The 21,400-nt window shown below is 48.1% G+C and overlaps 1 protein-coding gene across 1 annotated transcript in view; it reads left to right on the top strand.

The window, feature by feature from the left end:
* Window positions 1-20,968, top strand: part of slc30a6 (solute carrier family 30 member 6) — a 75,547-nt gene extending 54,579 nt beyond the window's left edge. The window contains exons 8-15 of the mRNA XM_085476937.1: window positions 947-982; window positions 4,121-4,215; window positions 8,309-8,357; window positions 16,224-16,343; window positions 16,725-16,827; window positions 16,933-16,980; window positions 17,722-17,790; window positions 20,015-20,968. Coding sequence (XP_085333063.1) covers window positions 947-982; window positions 4,121-4,215; window positions 8,309-8,357; window positions 16,224-16,343; window positions 16,725-16,827; window positions 16,933-16,980; window positions 17,722-17,790; window positions 20,015-20,647 — 1,153 coding nt within the window. The 3' untranslated portion in view covers window positions 20,648-20,968. The remainder of the gene's footprint in view (window positions 1-946; window positions 983-4,120; window positions 4,216-8,308; window positions 8,358-16,223; window positions 16,344-16,724; window positions 16,828-16,932; window positions 16,981-17,721; window positions 17,791-20,014) is intronic.
* The last annotated feature ends 432 nt before the right edge of the window (window positions 20,969-21,400 follow it).

Below are 21,400 nucleotides of genomic sequence, written 5' to 3'. Positions count from 1 at the left end.
CTTGTGTCCCTCTGTCTGTGGCTCCCTCTCTCCTCGTCTCCCTCTGTCTGTGGCTCCCTCTGTCCTCGTGTCCCTCTGTCTGTGAGTCCCTCTCTCCTCGTGTCCCTCTGTCTGTGAGTCCCTCTGTCCTTGTGTCCCTCTGTCTGTGGCTCCCTCTCTCCTCGTGTCCCTCTGTCTGTGGCTCCCTCTGTCATGAACTCTTGGATGACCAGAACCATGAGGCTGCAGATGCAGGAGGAGCTCTGAAGGCAGCGTGGAGTTGCAGCTCCGTCAGGTTGAGGTGGTTTACGAAAGGAAGTCAGGAAACATGGCTCTCTTTGGAGGATTTTCAGTTACGAGTAGAAACCCAAATGAACAGGTTAAAAGTCGTGACCATTTCATCTGATACACTCATGTTTGGTGACTGTGCACCAGACCGGGCACTCGAGGGTTAAATCTTCCTGTATGTTGCTGGTGGACGTTCACGGTTTTGATGCTGCTGTTAAACAGCAGTTTAATTTAAAGGTCTGCGATTTTCTTCGTTTCTGCTCCTTCCTGTGAGCGAGGCAGCACACACACACACACACACACACACACACACACACACACACACAAAGCTTTGTGTGTGTGTGTGTGTGTGTGTGTGTGCGCGTGCATGCATGTTGGGGGAGGTGGGGGGGGTCTGTGCACACCATGAAAGGCTCAGTAGGGCAGCAGCACAGGGGGCGGAGCCAGATGAAACCATGTCATGCATGCTTGTGCGTGCATGTGTGTTAATGTATTTCCTGTTTTCTCTCTGTTTGTTCACCCCTTGTCTCCTTTGATTCATTTCATTTGTCTCGATCACTCTGCCTCTAGCTCACACACACACACACACACACACACACACACACACACACACACACACACACACAGTGTAGTCCCACCTGGCCACTGTTGTTGACGGTGTTTGTTTCTGTTTTGTTAGTGTGGAGCGCTTCATGGAGCAGCCTGAGGTCCATACGTAAGTATTACCCATGCACACACACACACACACACACACACACACACACACACACACACACACACACACACACACACACACACACACAAATTCCCATGTGACATTGTAAAATAAACAGACACAGCATGATGCCCCCGTGTGTGTGTCTGTAAAAGCACACACACAGAGCCTGCCAGCTGTTGTCAGAACAGAACATCCCAAACAAACTGGGTCAGACAGACCCACAAACACGGCGGGATTGGGACTGAGTCGGAGGATCGTGTTTGTCCACAGCAGCACGCTGAACCCTCGCCTCCTTCACTGACCAGTCTGCATACACCAACTAAAGCAGACCAGTAAGATCTGTCCATGCTTCCTCCCTCGGTGGTATCGTTTATGTTTTCCATACCTACCGAGTGTTTTCCTGGTTTCAGAGTTTTCTGTAGGTTGTTCAGATTTCTTGTGAAGTCTGGAATAAACATCAAGGTAATCAGAGTGGAGATATGAGCGTTGGGAAGGTGGAGCGTGGAGGTTTTACTGAACCTTTGAGGCATCGGCGCAGCCAAACATCAAAGTTTAACTCAGTTTGCGTCTGAATGGGAAGTCGCTGGTTGATATTTTAGTTTCTCGACGGTCCCAGTGATGCGAGCACTGTACCAAACCATCGCGGTAAAGAGAGCTGAGTTGCTAACAGTCGTGAACTCAGATGGAAGTGGTCAGCCGAGTTCGTCTCCTGGATGTCAGGACGCCTCCCTTTGGAGTTCCAAACCAAAAGGAGACCCCGGGTTAGTCCAGGAAAGCTTGGGGATAACCTGATGCTGCCCAAGCTTCTTGTTACCCCCACGTGACACAGCAATACTTCTCATGGTGGAGGTTTCAGGCTGGCCTTCCATGTCAGAAACACCTCGCGCTGATGTCCCGCGTTCATGCAAAGTGATCCTTCGATAACTTTAGTTTAAGTTTCATGCATTGTTTTGTATCTGGTGGTTGGTATTTCAGGATCCACAGGTAGCCCTCTGATATGTTTACCACTCAGAATAAGTCAATCAGTCGTACCCTTCACTCTGATTGGTGGTTGCCTCCATCGCTCGTCTCAACCTCGCTTTTAGAACCAGCTCACCGATTGTTATTTTTCCAGTCATCACTACAGGTTGTTGATTTTGACAGTTTTCTCTTAGTTTCAGCAGGTCTAGAAGTCTTTTTCGTCCCACACCTGTCGCCCCCTGGTGGATATTAAATAGAATGCAGGTTTAGGGCAGTATCGGCTTCGTGTTTCAGAAACTGCGGCCCTCTTTTATACTGACTACATGACGACTCCCCTAAACTCCCTAGCAGACGACCCTGAGTCAGTGATAGTTGTTTTAAAATCTGACCAAAACAATCATGATTATTGATTTCTGCAATATAATTTCTCCTCTCTCGCTCGTCCCCTCTCCATCTTTGTCCATCTCTCTCGGTTCTAAAGCAGATTAGCGACGGCTTTTATAAAATAAAACAGCGAGCTTTAAACCTGTCTCTTGTGACGAGATTACCCCCCCGCCCCCCACTCTGCTCTCTCTCTCTCCTCTCTGACGAGATGTGATTGGACGGCATGAAAGGTGTCCGCCGAGCGAGAGACATTCACACACACTCTCTCTCTCTCTTTAATCTCCTTTTTAAAGGGAGGAGGAGGTTATCATCCAGTTATTCTGGCTCACCGTCGGGCAGCGTTTCGCCTCCCGCTGATTGTTTGGACCAAATTTCTAGGCTCTTAAATGGATTGTCCCGTGTGATTAGTGTATTGGTGTGTGTGTGTGTGTGTGTGTGTGTGTGTGTGTGTGTGTGTGTGTGTGTGTGTGTGTGTGTGTGTGTAAATCTGTGCTCATACTACACAGTCACTCGACTTCTTCTGGGGACACAAAGACAAAGCCTTAAAAACATTAACCATTAAATTTTAATCACTCAAACAGCCGTCGAGCTCAAACTCTGTGTTTGTTTGTTTATTAAGTCTCATTAACATGGTTTACTAAGCATCTATTTACAGGCTCTTATTACAAGGATGTTAATTAAAAACCTTAATCTGTACTTCAGCTGTTTAGCTTGCTGATGACGTCTTTTTTTTTTTTTTAGATTTTAGACCTTAAAATTGTTGGTCCGATGATCCTCTAAAAGTTTTACCTTTATGTGTACAGCGTGTCTTAGAGCAGTGCTTCACCAGTTAAAGAGGCATAGGCACGTACATATCCCAGCATCCATGGCTGTAGCTGAATAAGATCAGTGATGACAGATGAAGGAAAGGCGACCCCGTAAACGTGCATTTTCAGGGCTGCGTCACACTTTAGGAGGTACAGCCTTGAGAGCGCGGTCGATGTGGACCCTGATCAGATGATCTGAGGGCCCGATCGCTGGAAAAGGTCTCGGGGAGGCGAGGGTGTGGCCACGTGGGGGCTCAGTCTGTTTGCTCCACTTCACTGTTTCAGTGTTTGTTTTGTTTAGTAAGTGAAACTCTCGAGGTTTCAGTTTTTTAAAGGTCAAGTTTAAGTTTTTAGTTTTAGATAACTACAATAACCTCGTGACCAATCATAAGAATTTCAGATGTTTCAAAGACTTATTGGAGTTCACAGCGTTCACCTTTCCTCGTAACCTCTACAGTTCTGTGCAGCACGCCGTTCATCATCTCCTGAATCCAACTCTGATCGATGGAAATTCATCCATGCCGATCAGAGCTCGATGCTCAAAGAGCCGCAGCTAAAAAATACAAAAATCTCAGTGAACGCAATATATAAAGAAGATGGCACACCTGAGGTTGCCAGCACAAATTATTTCATTTAAATAGAAAGAAAACGCAAATATAAGTTGAAGCCATCGTTCCAGCATCTTAATCCCATCCACAATCTACCGTCATTCCTTTAACATGTATATTTAAAATACAAAAAGTGTATCTTAGATTTATTTCATGGACTTTATTCTACTTCTTTATCTGAAAATGTACAAAAGCGACTGCAGTCATAAACTTTTAAAGCAATATTTGTGTTTGGCTCCTTGAATTGAGGCGATCAGAGTCCGATCCTTTGATTCAGATCTGTCGTGCCTACATGTGAACCCTGTGTTCCTGTGGGAACGTTTGCAGACCTAACCGTGTCTGGATAACATGTTGAACGTGTTTCTCTCTGTCTGCAGCGGGCGTCTGCTGGTCGGGACCTTCGTCGCTCTCTTCTTCAACCTGCTGACTTTACTGTCGGTCAGGAACAAACCATTCGCCTACGTCTCAGAAGGTACGTCCTGCCTCTTCATCGCAGTTAAACCAGTGCGTGTCCCCACCTGCTGTGTGTGTGTGTGTGTGTGTGTGTGTGTGTGTGTGTGTGTGTGTGTGTGTGTGTGTGTATTCATATCTTCGTGGGGTCCCCACAAGTTTGAAGGTATTTTTGAGACTCAAAATGTGGTTTTAGTGTCAGGGTTACAGTTGGGTTATGGTTAGGCTTAGGCTAAGGGTTAGGCATTTATTTTTCAAGTAGATGTCCTCACTAAGATAGCAAAACAAGAATGTGTGTATGCAGTTGCTATTGTTATCTGAACCCATCACTAAGATTTCTGTGAGACGTGTTATCTAAAGGTTTGGGGCATCATTTTGAAGCACATATCAAAAACGGACTGAGTTCTACCCAAACCTAATGGATTCAGAGCCTTTTACAAACAAGAGTGAAATGAATGTCTTTAGATTTGAAGCTTTAACCCTTTAAAGCCGGTCAGAGCAGCACGCTCCGTTTTGTGTAACTATTTTTAAATCCCTGTAGAACCTGAACCGTGTAAGCTAGCGCAATAATTTTTTTTGCATATGAAACTGGAGGAGTTGTACTTACATCTTATGCCATCAGCTTGTCCTCGGTCACAGTTTCCTTCCACATATAGCTTTGCAAAAATTGCATAAAAAGCGCTTGCAGGAACAAAAACGTAATATTCCAGAAAAACGCTTTGCTGATCCGATCAGCTGTCGTAACACTTCCCACAGTGAAACAGACGTCAGCGCGAACTATCGCATGTCCGCCATTACCTGTCCGAAACCGGAAGTGACGTCATTTTCGCGGAAAATGTAGTTTTTTTACTTGTAGGCCTTAAAAGCCTATACTGGTGTTTTTTATACTGGTGCATAAAGTCATGTTTGACTTTATGCTTTTCTGAATAGTTTCTGGGATGCTTAGAACTCGAATTGCACTGCTGGAAATAGTTTATTTTGATGCACCTGCTGTTTTCTTTGCAAATTTGCATCATAGGATTGTTTTTTGTTTTTCCTGCAGTGTATAAAAATTGCTGTATCTCAAAAATAAAACTATGAAGGCACTCAAAATAAATTTCCTGTTGTTGTAAACTATTTTTTGCAACTTTATTGTATTTAAAGTTTTGAGGGATAAACCTCTTAAATTTCTCTAATTAGAAATATATGTTAAAAAAAAAAAACGATTTCAATATTTCAGTAGTTTGTTGCACTTTTTTGCAATTAATGTGGTTACTATGGATTTAATGCATAAATATTATTAAAATTTGGGCTATAACAGTTGTATTGATGTATAGCAGCTTGAAATGCTCCCAGAAATGGCTCCGCAGCATGTAAAAATATAAAGTAAGCTCTGGCGGACTTGGTTCTATGGTAGGTCTTAAAGGGGTAACGCAGCTCCATGCTCCTGAAGGTTTCCTGAAGTCCCTTTTAAGAACATTTAAAAGCACCAGGAGTCGACTGGCCGTCCACCCACGTAGGATGCAGACTTCTGTGGAGGAGATGATCCCGCTCGCTCCCAGCGAACATCAGCTCAGCTCCACCGTCTCCAAACCATCGCCATCTCAGTGCCATCTTTAAACCTCCTCTTTCAGTCTTCCTGCTCACCTTCTGTCACAGCTCACCCCTGACACTCGTCTCCACCCGCTCCACCCTGCCTATAATAACTGGAATTAAAATTCTCCAGAGCAGAAAAAGGACTAATGTTGGAGTTGAAGTCCACCTGAGATTCGTAGCGATAACTGAACTTGAAAAATCTGATGGATGAAAAGGTAAAAATAAACCTCAGACTATACCTGGCCAACCAGGTGTACACCTGTGCAGGGAGGAGGAGCCTGAAAGGTCCATGAACAACAAGCCACACAGCTTAGAGCCTTCTTTGCTCCCTTCATTCCTTCACTCCAGCCTCCTTTTCCCATCATTTCTCCTTAAAAATCCAAACCGTCATCATGTGGAGAAATAAAAAGATGGAAGGAGACCGACAGATCCTCTCCTCCTCTCCTTTCCTCTCATGTGTTCCCCTCGTCTCCTCTCCTCTCCGGCTGACTCACTGCATGAACAGTCTACCGATGAATGAGGTCAGAGTGTGTGTGTGTGTGTGTGTGTGTGTGTGTGTGTGTGTGTGTGTGTGTGTGTGTGTGCGCGTTCGTCAGCTGTCTGTTCTTGCGTTCGGAGCAGTCTCAACATCACTTAACATCTGACATTTTGGAACAGGAGGGGGATGAAGCTGCACACGCTCGCACACAAACGCACACGGGCACTTAACTTTGCTGAAGCACACAATCTCTCACTCATTACACACACACACACACACACACACACACACACGCACGCACACACACACAGCATCTCTGATGGAGCGAGACTAAAAGTGCATTACGCAACCATGTTCCAGACTGTGGTAATGTAGTGTGCCAGGGGGCCATGCGAGCAGAAAGACATGCCAACACACACACACACACGGCGTCCTCGTGCACACGGATCATAAATAAGTCACTCCATTAAAATGTTTGTTTAGACTGACTCACCCTGCTAGCAAAACAAACAGAGCACACACACTCTCCCTCACACACACACACACACTCGGGGGTTGAGCAGGATGGGATGTGAAGGGCCTTTGACCCGACGCTGAGCCTTCGGGCCTCGCGGCGTCTTCAAACATTAAAGGTGGGACGGCGCAGCCGAGCGAGAGCGCTTATCTTTTTTTAAAGACGAGTGGGAGGTGTTTTTATCCCTCATCATGGAGGCGGCTACGCCCTCCTCACTTTAAACACTGTAATCAGATTCCCCCCACCCCCGCCCACCCAACAACCAAAAAAGAAGTAGAAGAAAACTGCGATGTACAGTTTTGCAGGTTTGGGTGAGCGGGAGTCTGCGAGTGTCAGATCTATAGGACGGAGCTGACGGAGGCAGCTGTGGAGTGAAACAGCTGGGACCTTCATGCAGCACTGAGACAGAAACGTGTCCTCCACTCTCCATCTCGAGCTTCTCCGTTCCTCCACAACAAGCGTCATCGTGTCTGAAACTGTAACGCTGAAGGACCCGGGCCAGGACGCAGGCTGGGCGGAGTCTGTCACACCTGCTTCCTCTACAGCTGACTCAGAAAGAGATCCGATATGGTTTTCTATCATTTTGTTCATAAGCCCGACTCATCTCTGTCAGCTGAGCTCTGTTAATCGTCACTTTGAGCACTGAGTACCTGCAGCGGTAAATCTCGTAGCTCGGCTGTGTTCAGCGACAAAATCAAAGCCTGTAGTGAAAAGATGCAGGAGCAGAAACAGGAAACAATTTTATGAGCAGAAAATATTCCTACAGCTGGGGTCATACGTGTGCGGTGAGCACATAAGTATAAAAAACGTTGTTCCTTTAATCTTCACTCTGATCTAAACATGAACTTTAATAATACAGAATCTTATACTTAAAATATTACATAAAATAATACCCTTGTAAAAGTATAAATTACAAAGTTGAGTATTTGATGTATTTCCAGAAAACCATGGCACCATAGCACAGAAGTATTCGAGTAAATGTAATAAGTTACCTTCCAGCACCGCCCATGCTCTTATCCAATGAGAACTGTAAGATTAATGTGGCGCAGGTGAGAGGGTCTGCGATCAGTGTTGATGATCCGACCAATCACGTTTGTATTCAGGCAGAGGCGTTAAATACAGGAGTGACATCATGAAGGGCTCGAAGGGCAGAAACCACATTTTCCAAAACAGAAAAGTTTAAAAAAAGAAGAAAGTCAACTCAGTCTAACCTCCGAGGACCGGGCTCCTCATATGTGGACATCACATTTTTGTCAGAAACAAAAATCAGGCAACTCTTTGTTTTTACATTCATCAGGTCGCAGTCAGCCCAAATAGCAAAGATTAAAAATGCCATCAAAGAGTTAGGAGGTTAAAAATAACCTTCCTTTGGTTTTAAATGGGACACTGACCCCAGTTTCCTCGTGTTTGATCTGAACAGTTTAACAAGTGCAGCCATCAACGAGCCGGGCTCATCGTGTCCGTGCACCGCTCCACCACCGCTCCACCCTCAGACAGGCTGCGTGTGGTTTTTGTTGCTGTATTAAACCGATCTTTCTCTCTCCTCAGCGGCTAGCAGCAGTTGGCTTCAGGAGCATGTGGCAGATTTAAGTCGAAGGTAAGGACGCTTCCTCGCTCTGCTTACACTCACACACACACATCCATCCTGTATGTTACACCCTGTGTGTGCCCAGGTGTATGGCCTCTGGGGTCAAAGGTTAGCCTCATTGATTTGTCTTCTCAGAAACAGCTGTTAGATCAGTTTCTGTCTGCAGAGGCGAGGCAGCAGGGGGCTGAATATCCCCCCGCTGACAGTTTCTGGTCACCTGATATTTGTGGTTGGAAGCTGAGACTTTGCACCAGAGCAGAGTTTGTCTTAAATTCTGTTGATCCGGAGGATCAACGCCCAGAAGAACTGCAGACGTTTTCCTTGGTCAGGAAGGAAAAGCCTCCGAAGCTACGCCACTGATGCTGCGTTAGTTCAGTGAATATTATCATAACCGCGAGTCTTTCTGAGGCCGATCGATGGTTGGTTTAAGAGAACGAGACGTCAGCAACAACAGGCACGACTCTTCTGCAGCATCATCAAACCCCTGCACCCGTCACTCTCAGCCTGGGTCGTGGCCGACCCGGGGAAACAGCCACACTGATCCGTCCGTTTGAACTGGAGGAATTTGGACGTTTTGAGTCTCAGCGGCGCCGCAGTGTTTGATTTTTAGAGCTGAGGGAGAATTGAGAGTTGGACAATGGCTGATGACCTCAGGAAGTGACATTAAGCAAATGAAAGCGAAATAAGGCGTCAGTGACGCAGACACACAGACTGGCCGATGACCCTCTGACAGCCACACGTCTCCAGGAAAAAGTTTGTGTTCCCCGAGTGGTTGGCGAGTCGTTGCTGGCTGATGAAATCAGTCCAAACCCAGTGACTGCCAATGAGAACAAAGGTTGCTCTTTACGGACGTGTGAGAGGCGGTAAATAAGCAAGCGAGTAGCCAAGACTGTCCACTAGGTGGCAGTCGGGTGACGCACGATGTGCTTTATATGTGGGCGGGGCTTATTATCCAGCAGGTGAGGTAAACGTTGATTATTTTTAACAGTGAATCGTGCAAAGCTGCTGCAGTCGAATCCAAAAATAGAAACATGGAATCAGAAATTTGAAATGCTTCCCAGAATTCAGCTTCCTTATGTCAAGTTATGCAATCAAAGCATGAAGCATTAATCGGTGTTTGATAATTGTGTCGTCGCGTCTGATGAAACACCAAAGGCAACTTCCCGTGTGCAACCTGTCGACCGGCTCTGAAGCCTCTGCTGCTCCTGTGATAAATATTCCATGCTGCTGCATCGCTCCGGCATCCGAAGTGGGTGAAATATACGATGTCTGCACACACACGCACACACACACACACACGCTGAGAGTCAGCGGCTCAGTCGGCGCGGGTTACTCAGGGTGACAGCCTGGAGAGTTGTGCAACAGAACTGCGCTGTGATTGGCTGAGAGGGCAGAAGTGAACAGGACGTCCCAGCCTAGTTTCCACTCTTTGACTGCGTGTGGGAGAGACACACACAGAGATGCTGTGTGTGTGTTACTGTGTGTGTGTTATCACAGCCTGTCCCCATTTAACCCCAGCATGGTCTGAGGGCCAACTGGGTTATATAAAGCCTGCTGCTCGGTCAGCCTCACCAGCCAGAAGCCTGAGCTCTGTGCATGTGTGTGTGCGTGCGTGTGTGTGTATGCGTGTGCGTGCGCGTGTGTGTGTGCGCGTGTGCGTGTGTGTGTGTGCGTGTGTGTGTGTGTAAGTTGCCACCAGGGAGGAGAGAGACAGAGGAAGTAAAAAACGTGCAGATTTGGATTAACAAGCCCTGATCCTGCTCGTCCGGTTACTTCCAAGCATCGCTGCACCGTCTTCAGTTTTTTTTAAATAGTAACTTTATTTATAGCACATTTGTCTACGTTTACATACAGAGATGAGAAATTCTTTATTATGTCTGGATTTGTGCGTTTGTTACGGCAGACATGATGAAGAGTCACAACAACATCTGGCAGATGTGTCTTCCTGCGTCTGCGCTCAGGGCAGCTCCTGTGTGTTAGAGGAGGAGCAGGAGGTGGTCGGGATTATCCATGATGGATCACTGTTTCTTGGTGACCTCCAATCCCAGAGCCCGACTTCCTGATCAGTTTATCCCATCTGCTGGAGGCTGCAGCTCGATGCTGCTCCCCCATCTTACTGCAGAAATCCACTGTGGTGCTTTCCCTGGAAGCAGAGCCTGCTCGGATCCTTCTCGTATCCAGCCTCTGCACTGGTCTTGCAGCTCGGCCTGTTATCAATGTGGACGCCCAGGTACGCGCACTCTTGGACCTCCCTGACATCCTGTCCCAGACGGCAGCTGTGTAGCCGTCCTCTCACCATCTCTGCTGCTATCACATGCAGGAGCAGATCTGTCCTCCTCCTCCTGAACATCACTAACACATCCAGAGTGTTTCTGACCTCAAAGTGTCGAAGGTGAGCAGGAATGGAGACGTTATCGCCTCCTGAGGTGTTTCCTGCAGCTTCTCTCTCAGTAGCAGCTGCTGAATCGTGTCAATGCACGTGAGGAACCAGAAGAGGCGTTTCTAACCGTGCATGCAGAGGACTGCATCAGCCACCCCCAGATTCAGTCTGCGTGCAAACCTCTCAGGGTCAAGGGAGGTTCTACCTGTGCTCAAGGGAGGTTCTACCTGTGCTCTCAGGTGGGCGGAGACTAGTCTCTGCATCACCTTGATAACATGATGGATGGTTGACCTCTGATGGAGGCGACTTGTTGGTCACAGGAGACGTGATTGTGCCACGGAGGTCACGGAGTCCCACGCCTTTTTCTGCCCGTGCAGGCAGGACGTCTGACCACAGTCAAAATCATTCGACACTTAGAAATCTCTACCAACTTAACTCAGTTGGTAATTTAATTTTCTCTTTATTTTCTTTTTTCCATCTAAATTGATTGGCCTGGAGAAGGCCAGCACAAAGATGATTGGACTAGACTAGTGATGTCACAATGAGCTTAGATTAGCCCCCAAACACCTGGGCAGCAGACAGATGTGTGACTGCAGATGTTCATCGTTGAACGTCTGTATGAGCTGAAGTCTTTACACATATTTAATTGTTTCCTTGCAGATCATGTGATGTTTACATTGAGCTGCTGTGTTGTGTCATATTTCAGGTTATTGTATGCAGGACTCCTTTTGCATTGAAGTAAAAAACACTTGCTGTATCACTGAGCGTCGTCTTCTCTCTCTTTTTTTAAACTGGCGTTTTTTTCTAATGACGATGTGAAAATATTGTGACAGCGCGAGAGCGGTTGCCCGTAGCGTTGTTTTCACTCGCAGCAGGCGTCTGTGTTCAGAGGAGAAGCTCTAAAAAGCCACAGCGGAGTACCTGCTCAGCAGCAAACAGACACGGCTCAGTCAGACGCTCGCTGCTGAACACGGAGAAGCTTTTAGCGGCTCGAAATGCAGACGTTTCCCTCGGGAGCCGTCGGGCCGTAGCTCCCGGATCTGAGACGTGTCGCAAACAGAGAAGTGTTTCTGACGGCCAGCAGGGGGCAGTCACACTGGCTCCAATAACGCTTCACCTTGCATGAATTTTACCTTTCCTGATGCCTTTATGTGCTCACAGGCTGGATGTAAATTATTGCTTCATATTCAGGAAGCAGGGAGGAGTCTGTACTCCTCCCTGCTTCCTGAATTCCACGGGTCCGTCACAGTTCACTGTGAACTCGAGTCAGGCTGCAGGGAGCTGAATATCTGCACACCTGATATTTGTGTGTGGAAGCTGAGACTGGAAACCAGTTTGCCTTAAATTGTGTTGATCTGGAGTTTTTTCCTGCAGATGTTTTCTGGAACTAGGCCGGGATGCTAAAAGCGTAGCCACGGGAACGACGTTATTTATAAACAAACTGCAGTGTAGAAATTAGAGATGGCACGATGCCACTTTGTTACTTTGAAATGCCGTTTTGGTAGCCAGGCTTCAAATGCTCAACCAGACCGCCGACAGGTCTCGCACGCCACAGCCGCTCTATCACGTGACGCATACTGCTCCGACGTGCTAACGTTATGAGCTGAATTACGCCGTGTCGCTAGTTTTGGGAGGTGCTTTGGTGATATTGAATGGATCAGATTAGATTTTTTATGTCTCTCCGATATCCAATCCAGTAATCTAGGTCAGTATCGGACCGATGCGTAATATCGGTCCATCCCTAGTAGAAATGAAACATGTCCGTACATGTCGATCGTAATTCCCTGCAGCTCCATCAGAACCTCTGACAGAGATTCAAACCTGCATCACACTCAGCGTGAGTCAAGGATGCTGCTGATGGATGCACGAGGTGGTAAAAGCATTAAAGGGTTATCTACGAATGTCCACTAGTGACCGGCTACAAAGTGTACGCAACAAGTTAATTGGTTTAAACGTGGACGGGCTTTAGAGGATTATCCCAGGTGTGCTCAGTGGTTAATGAGGTGTCAGGTGTTCCTCAGATGGTATCAGTGAAAACGCCGAGTTCAAAGCTTCAGCGCTGGACCGCGTGCATTTATACCGACTCCGTTGTCGTTGTTTCAAATAAACAATCATTTGTCTCCAATGGGCGTGAACGACTTCAACCAGCAGCTTTAAATGTGATTGGTCCCCTAAGCAGATCGCTGCATGCTTCGGACGGCGCTTCAGTCGAGCCCGCGTTCAGCCTGGAGAGTTCACAGTGATCGAGTAGTCGTGGTCCTGCCTCCTGCAGCGCTGTGTCCAGGCTCCGCCCCTTACCTAAACTGGAGTTTTCCCACAGGTTAACGGGTTGCAGTTTGGGCGTTTGTCTTCTTGTTATCGGGTTCGTTGTGGAGCCGGCAGAGCGCCACGGGGTATCAAGAGTTCGTTTGTGACTTTGCTTAAATCCTGCAGCCACTCTGGATGAGCACACACAAGGTCACATGTCAAATTATATCAATGCATCAGCGGGGATTATGGGATCGCTGGGATTGTCAGGCTCATCCTCGACACTCTGAGTCTCGCCTCCTTTTTGTCTTTTGCTCTTTCCAGTCCAACACTAAAGACAGGAAGTCTCACAGTGTGCAGACTCAGTTTTTCACTGAATGTCAGATTAAAGAGCCCGGAGCTTTCCTTCAGTAACAAGATCAGATGGTCATTTTGTTTCGTCTGTGCCTCAGTTTTACGTAAATTAAAGGGAAAAAACTCTCCAAACATCCATTTTTTCTTTAATTAAATGATCCTGATGAATCTTTGCAATCTTAAAGCTACGAGCAGTGACGATGATGATGAGGAAGACACCTAAGACACCTTTTATGTCCCCGCAAAGGTCCTGCGGGGACATAAAAGCACCTCCTAAGCCTGGCGAGGGGAACCCAGCAGCTCCCGTGTCGTGAATCATCGCTCAGGTTTCCTCGCCGCGGCTCAGATATGAACGCGGAGCGTCCTCCGGTGAATCACAACATGTGCTCGAGTATCCCGCTAACATCGCCGCGTCCTGCCCGGCCCTCGATTATTCACCGTCCGAGGAGCCGCCACAGGATCTGATGACGCCGTCAGCTGACCTTGAAGACATTAAAGGAGGAGCACGTGCATTTCTGTTGTTGCTGCTAAACATGTGATGTCCCCCCCCCTCGTCTGTTCCTCCAGCTCCGCCCGTGGCGAGCACACGCCTCTCTGAATGACATGTTTGACGTTAATTACGTGTTGACATGCGTGTCTCTGCGTTCTTTCTAATCATCATCTAATGATACACGCCCAGGCAGCGGCGGCAGAGTGCGGCCATGTGACATATTCAGTCTCACCAGGGGCGCGAGGTCTTTTTGCTGCGTTTCATGTTATGGATTTTGGTTGTTGGCACTGTGGGCCCTCCGTAGAGGTGCTCTTTTAGGCTTTGGGGCAGGATTAGGACGGAGGATGTCCTTTTCTTCTGCCACAGCTGGAACAGCAGGATTTTTGGCAGCGTGTCCTGAGGCCAACGTTTCTCTTTAGCTGTTTATAAAATGACGGCGAGCCCGTCCACAGGCTGCGTTCGATCTTCGTCTATGGACGAGGCGTCATCGATGGGCGGTCCTCTCTGACCTCTTTCAGTCGAGTCTTCTCAGGCCGAACATCCGGCGCCACGCCGCTGTCTCTGAACCGCGACGTGTGGCGCTCCACCGGGACACCATCCCGCCACCGCATGTCACGCCGCGTTGCATCACGTCACGCTGTCACATCACATTAGGTCCTGTCAGATGCATCGTTTCCTGCTGAAGTGCCTTTGAGCAAGAAACCGAAACTTTCCACAGCTCCACAGGTTTTTTACGCTAGCGCGACCTTTGACCTCAGCTGAGAGGAACAATAAAGGTCGAGGGGTCAAACTGTTCCTGCAGGTGGTCGACTTTCATCGCACACCTTTATTATATTTGTTACTCCTTCTTCTTCTTTATTATTATTATTATTATTATCCAACCAGCAGCAAATAATGAGCATGTATCTGTATAAATATTAATATCTGCTGTTGTCTGATACATGTGACTGTATTTAATAAACCATTTTAAATTCTTTTTGATATTTCACTGTATTATTATCATTTATCAGGGTTTTCTTTTGTACTGTGGGATAAACTATATTTCATCTTCAGTGCCTATTTCCTCGTCCTTCTGATGATCATGGAGTCGGGATCGCTGCTTCTTGGAGCAGGTCCTTAGCGTTTAACTCCCGGGATCGTTTAGATCAGCGTCCCTGTCGGCTCCTCCCACATTAAACCATTTGCTGCTGTTGGCATGAACTGAGAGGGAGTTTTTTGTGTGACGGCTCTTCTCCGATGCTCAGGCAGGATGTGCGGGAGCTCGGTCGGAGCTTAAACTAACATGAAACAAAACAAGAATGATCCCATCAGGTCCAGTTCAAATCCCCCTAAAGTCCATTATGATGGCGTGATCGGGTTAAAGGCCTAAACCTGAAGACAAATATAAACACCGGAGGATTCAGGGCTCTGCCTCCCAGAGACGCTGCTGGGTTTCAGGAATTCCAGATACTATGAAACTATGAAGTCAGTTTAAATTCATACCTTTGCGCACCTGTTACCTGTTTGACGCCAGAAAGACTTGAGAGCACACAGACTCAGAGGTGCGAGAATTTGACATTTTATTAACAAGTTGAACCTGCTGCTGTGTCTGCGATGAGCCAATGAGGTGAGGGTGTCCTGTTAACCCTGTGAGGTCATCAGTCGAGAACCCCTCAGGTGTGTTCACACTTATTTTTGCACAGTCTGATTTTGTGCAGCGAAGCCGACGGGCGCAAACGTGAACAGAAGCAAATCCAACCACAGATTTTAACTTCGGCAGAAAGTTTTCACGTGAGCAGCTGGCGAGACGTGGAGGAGGAGTTATTAATGCTGAGGCTGAGTGATTCATGGATCAATAGGTCTCCTGGTTCATCTGACGCCTCCGGGACGCATCGTACGTGATGTTTACAGTTTTGTTTTTTTTAATTCGCTCGCTGCACGACCAATGAGCTCGTGCGACGGGGAGGTGACTGTCACACATCCGTCCTTGCACAGTTGATAACGTTGCTGCTCCTCCGAGTGTTGGTCTGATTTTAATGACAGTTTCATTCACAACGATCACCAAACAAGTCTCCAAACAGGCTGCTCGGCTCTGCTTTGCATCTTCACCAAGTTTAAGGGCAGCTTACTTTAAAACTACAATTTCATTATAATCATAAAGAACATGCACGTGAGCATAACTGCACTTATTTTTAATAATATACAGTTAGAAAAAAAATTATAAATCAAAACTAGGATGTAGGAAACATACGTAAAGGAAGCTTCCTTAGGAAGTGACCTGTTTCATGTTTCGTCGTATTTTAATCATTTTTATGTTTTATTGACGCTGGAGGAGCTTTTGGAGTTTGTTCAGTGGGAGAATGTGGAGGTGATCATGTGCACTAATTCTGTTTCTGTTTGTTTCCCTGTGTGTGTCTGTGTGTAGTTTGTGTGGCATCGTTCCAGGCCTGAGCAGCGTGCTGCTGCCTCGCATGAACCCCTTTGTCCTGATCAACATGGCGGGAGCTCTGTCCCTGTGCATCACCTACATGCTCATCGAAATCAAGTAAGAATTTAATCTGCGTGGATGTAAATCCCCACGTTCACGCTCGTCCACGATCTGTTTAACCAGCCCGAGTTTGTTCAGCTGATGCCGTTTCCATCCCTGCTTCCCTTTTATATCTTCAGCTGTGCTGAGCTTAGAGCGGCAAACGTGCACAGATGAAAATGTCGACCAGCTTCAACGAATAACATGAATATTGTCGTTTATTCCTCTGAAGTCTTCCTCAGAGTGAACTGTGCGCTTGTATCGGCTCATTTACAGACTGGATTATATCAGGATCTGTGGTGGTGACAGTGATGTCGTTTATTTATTTTAGAAAAGTGGAAATCTTCTTTATGTTTGATGAACCATTTCTTCTCTCGTGTCCGTGATCTGTGTGCTCAGCAACTTCAACGCGGTGGACACGGCGTCTGCGGTCGCCATCGCCCTCATGACCTTCGGCACCATGTATCCCATGAGCGTGTACAGCGGCAAAGTGCTGCTGCAGGTGAGACAGACGGGACAGTGCGCTCCCCTTTGGCCTTTAACCCCAAAATATGATGCAGGTATGGAAGTCACGTGATCATGATTATTAACCGCCTCTCGCCCACAGACCACGCCCTCCCACATCATCGGGCAGCTGGACAAGCTTCTGAGAGAGGTGAGAGCCAGCGCTTTATCGCAGCGTTACTGCAACATCAGGAAGTGTTTCTACTGCTTAGTTTTATCCCAGAATTCATCATAACCAGAGTTTAAAATCCAAACATAAACTGGATCCACCAATCAAATTCTCCCTGCGAGGCTTCATACATCACTTACATTGAGTCCAGATTGTTGCATAAAACTGTCACTTTTGGCATTTAAGATCAAATTTCAAGCGCAAATGTAACTGTTGACGTATCGATCGGGTGTCCAGCACACTGCACCATTAAACTGTGCAGAAACTCCGAATTTCAAACCTCTGCAGCTGACCGGCCGCCTCGGGGCCGACTGCGATTTCACCGACGCTCAGGATCTCGGCTTCGTTCACAGTCAATCCAAACCACGAAGTAGCAGATTACTGACTGGGCGGATCATTTCACAGCTTCCGTTTTCAGCTTCCTGTCGTACGATGGCGTTCGTCTCCGCCCATCAGGGACTCACAACATGAACTTTAGTTAAAGAGAGTTAACGAGTCCTGAGCTAACCCTCCAAACATGGCTGCTGTTCATGTTTCCTTCATTCACGTTAACGGTGACGGCAGCTTGGTTTCTGAGTCCTTCAGACACAACACGAGGTCAACGTCAGACGGAAACCAGCGAGCAAACGCCGTAAACCACGTTAAACTTTATTAGGAACAGCTGAGAGAACAGCACACTGACTGATTATGATTGGCTATTTGTGCCTTCTTGTGTCCAATCAGGTGTCGACTCTGGACGGGGTGCTGGAGGTCCGAAACGAGCACTTCTGGACTGTTGGCTTTGGATGTCTGGTGAGTGACAGAGGCCGACGGAGAAACTCTGGATTAACTTATCCAGTTAATTGTGGCGTCGGATCGCTGGCGTTAGAATCAGTGAAGCCCGATAAGGAAAACGTATCCTGGGCTGAGCCTGAGTGCAGCTCTGCAGACTCGTAGTAAATAAATAAGTGAGGGCGCCGCGATCTCTTTTAAAGAAATGAATCGGGTTACTTACAGAGCGGGGTCGGAGGTCTCTCAGGGTCTGCTGATCAGTTCCTCTCTGACGGTTCTTCCTCTTCCTGTTGAGTTTGTCCCGTCTCCCTCCTCCGTCATTCGTCGGATTAGAGCGATGATCTGCAGGGATTTGTTCAACGAGACGAAAAGAAGGAACGACTCATTCATGCGGAGACTTGGCTCCCCCCTCCTCTCCCTCTCTGTTTTTTGGGGGTGCGTTGTTGTTGTTGTTGTTGTTGTTGTTGTTCGTGTTGCTGTCGTCGCAACGCAAACAAACCCAGCTGGCTTTCAGGGCGGGACGCACACAGAGAGGAGCGCACACACCGACAGTCTCCTCTGCCGGGCTCAGATGCTCATTATAATTTATGGATAATTTAACCGTGCTGCTGTTGAGCCTGAAGGTTCACACGAGGAGAACTTCCTGTCCACTTCCTGCGTTTTTTTAACGTCCTAAAAACAAAGTGAGGAAGTAAAAGTGAAGCTGTCGCTAATGAAAAACAACAAAGTTCAAACAGGGATAAAATAGTTCATCTGCACTTCATGAGTCAGCTTTCAGTTCTGCTTTATAGCTTATTATCTTAAATTAGCAGCTTTCCTGTTGGAGTTTTGTACTGAGACGCTAACATAAGGCTAGCACAGTTTCATATCACTCGGCTCATACATGTTAATAAAACCAAAACACAACGTTTAGTCAAATTTATCCACCCTGCAGCGCCCTCGAGACTTCAGTGAACACACCCATTGGTTCCGGTGGTTTAGATGGGTGGAGTGGTTGGGTCAGGTGGGGCGATGGGGTGGGAGGGGTGGGTGCTTTGAGCCTGTCAAGGTTTAAATTTGGTTGAAATCGGCGACTTCAGGTTGAGTTTAGACTTCTTCTTGGATCTCCTGTAAACGAAGAGCTGCGAGGCACGGAGGCGTTTTCCAGCCGAGGCTCATGTCTGTGGGGTTAAAGATGACATCACCACAGTATCCATGGTTACAGGCCAAACCTTCTGTGTTAGGCGTGTGTCTGCTGAAAGCTCCTCTCTGGTATGAAGGATGAAGGCCGCCGTTCCTCTGCCTGCCTCCGGGTGGCGCAGCGCCCGTGTTTACCTCGCCCTGATGCTGTTTTTATTGTTTGTATTCGTGTTGTCGATGCCACCGCCCCTCGTGTTGTCGTTTGTGATGCTGCTGCAGTTACACAACTGTTGGTTGTTGGCCCACTGCTAACAAAGCAGCTGTCCAAACTGATTTGACCCCCTGACTGCACTTCTGCCCCATGGGGCGATTTGCTCTGCATGTGTGTGTGCGTGTGTGTGTGTGTGCGCGTGTGTGTGTGTGTGTGTGTGTGTGTGTGTGTGTGTGCGTGCGTGTGTGTGCGCGTGTGTGCGCGTGTGTGTGTGTGTGTGTGTGTGTGCGTGCGTGCGTGCGTGCGTGTGTAAGAGAGGGAGTCTGTCCTTGTGAGGTCTGAATATTCCCAACAACAGAAATGACAAACTGTGTTTAATGTTTTAAGGTCAGAGAGGTTGGATTTAACAGCGTTTAGAGTCCAGCTAAGCTTCGTTTCAGCGCACGTTTGTGACGCCGCTCGGTTTGCCCGAGGAGCGCTGCAGGAACACTGGAGACGTCTTTGTTCGTCTCCGAGTTTGGATCTGAACTGTTTGCATGATTTTGGATCAGATGATCGCTCTCGTGTCTGCGCACCGATAACGGGGTCACGGACTTGAAGACACTTCAGGCCATGTGGGCGTGGCCACCGTCACATAACCCGCTGGTTTCTGCATTTTGAAGCTTTTTTTTTGCTTCATTTTGGGTTTTCGGAGCCAGATGTGACCATATTTGGGCATCGATAGACATCGTATGGGCATTTTAATATAGGCGTGTATGTGGAGTGAGCCCCGTGTGGACGTCAGAGGAACTGCATGATCAGGCTTACTGTAATCTGTGTGTTATTGATCTGGTCTGGAGCGTGTTTGTATTTAATCGCTTTGCTGAGCAGTTACTGAAGAGTTAGCTCTTCTCTCTCTCTGTTCTTGTGTTTCAGGCTGGCTCCGCCCACGTCCGGATCCGCCGCGACGCCAACGAGCAGCTGGTTCTGGCTCACGTCACCAACCGGCTGCTGCCGCTCGTCTCCACGCTGACCGTGCAAATCTTCAAAGACGACTGGTCCCGGCCCCTCCTCACCGGGGCCCTCTCCTCCTCCTCGTCCTCCTCGCCCGCTGCCTCCCCGCTGGGTGCTGCCGATGGCTACGCCGCCCTCGCCTCATCGCTGCCTCCTCTGCTCTTGTCCCCGGGAGGAGACTTCGACCCGCTGACCTCCACCCCCTCCAAACCCACCAGCCCCCCTCCGGAGTTTTCCTTCGACACTCCGGGGAGGAACGTGCAGCCGATGGTCCTCGCCGCTTTGGGACACCACACCCACAGGCCGTACGGAGGCCTGGGACTCTCCTACGGGTCGACCCCCTACACAGGGATGCTGAATCAGGGCCTGGCGCGGCCTGGTGGCGGGATGGGACTGGGCACACAGGGTCTGGGGGTCGGGCTCGGACTGGGCGTGGGCAGTGGCGGCGGGCCGTCCTCTCAGAGCTACAGAACTGCGTTTGGCGGGTCGACGGCGCCGCTGCGCTTCGGAAACCCTCTGGCTTCACAGTCGCAGTACCGACAGTACCGGCCGTGACCGCTCCGGCGGGTTCAGGACTTTCGGGTACTCGAAATTCATTTGTGACGGTCGGCTCCTCGGGAACGTCGAGTCAGGCAGCGGCGTCACAGCATCGACGACGGCGCCAGTTTCTGGTGTTAGATGTCGATGACTTCAGAGGAGCGATGGTGGTGATGTATTTATTGTCCGGACGAGGAGACCACCGCGTATCTTTGAGTGCTTTCTTTGTTATGGGACTGATCGTGAGGTTTGGCGGTTAGAAAGTGGCGTGCTCGTACTTTGTAAGCTTTTTTTTCCTGCAAACATTCCTTAAAAAAATAAAAGTCTTTGAGTCTGAAAGAGTTTGATGTTTAATATTTCCAGCATTGCGTGAAACAAGTATCACAGCGAACTCCACGTCTCACCCGAGATTCACCAAACATCAGAAATCCTCGTTTATCTTTTCGTTTGAGTCGTTTTCATGCAGATTTTATTAACGAAGAACTTCCTCACAGACCGACTTCGTCCAGCGTGGTGGAGCTCCGCGTCACGGGGCAAAGGTGAGACCTAAGTGATCAGGAAACTTCCCAGAGCTTTATCCGGTCCATAAATCTGCTCAGTCCATCAACTATTAAACTTTAAACACCATCAGTGACTCCGCCCCTGTACGAGGTTTCCCGCGTCCTGGCGTGTGGGGATGATGAGGAGGAGGAGACCAGCTTTTATTTAGGCGGGTCCTAATCAGGAAATCAGGGCTGCACATCCCCATCAGACGAGCTCACAAAGAGGCTT

This window comes from Copadichromis virginalis, linkage group LG13 (genome assembly GCF_057382275.1).
Source record: "Copadichromis virginalis isolate Kocher_CV1m ecotype Utaka linkage group LG13, C_Virginalis_male_GT1.1, whole genome shotgun sequence".
Lineage (NCBI taxonomy): Eukaryota > Metazoa > Chordata > Actinopteri > Cichliformes > Cichlidae > Copadichromis > Copadichromis virginalis.
The sequence above is the reverse complement of the archived record's forward strand: the minus strand, read 5'-3'. Positions and strand labels throughout refer to the sequence as shown.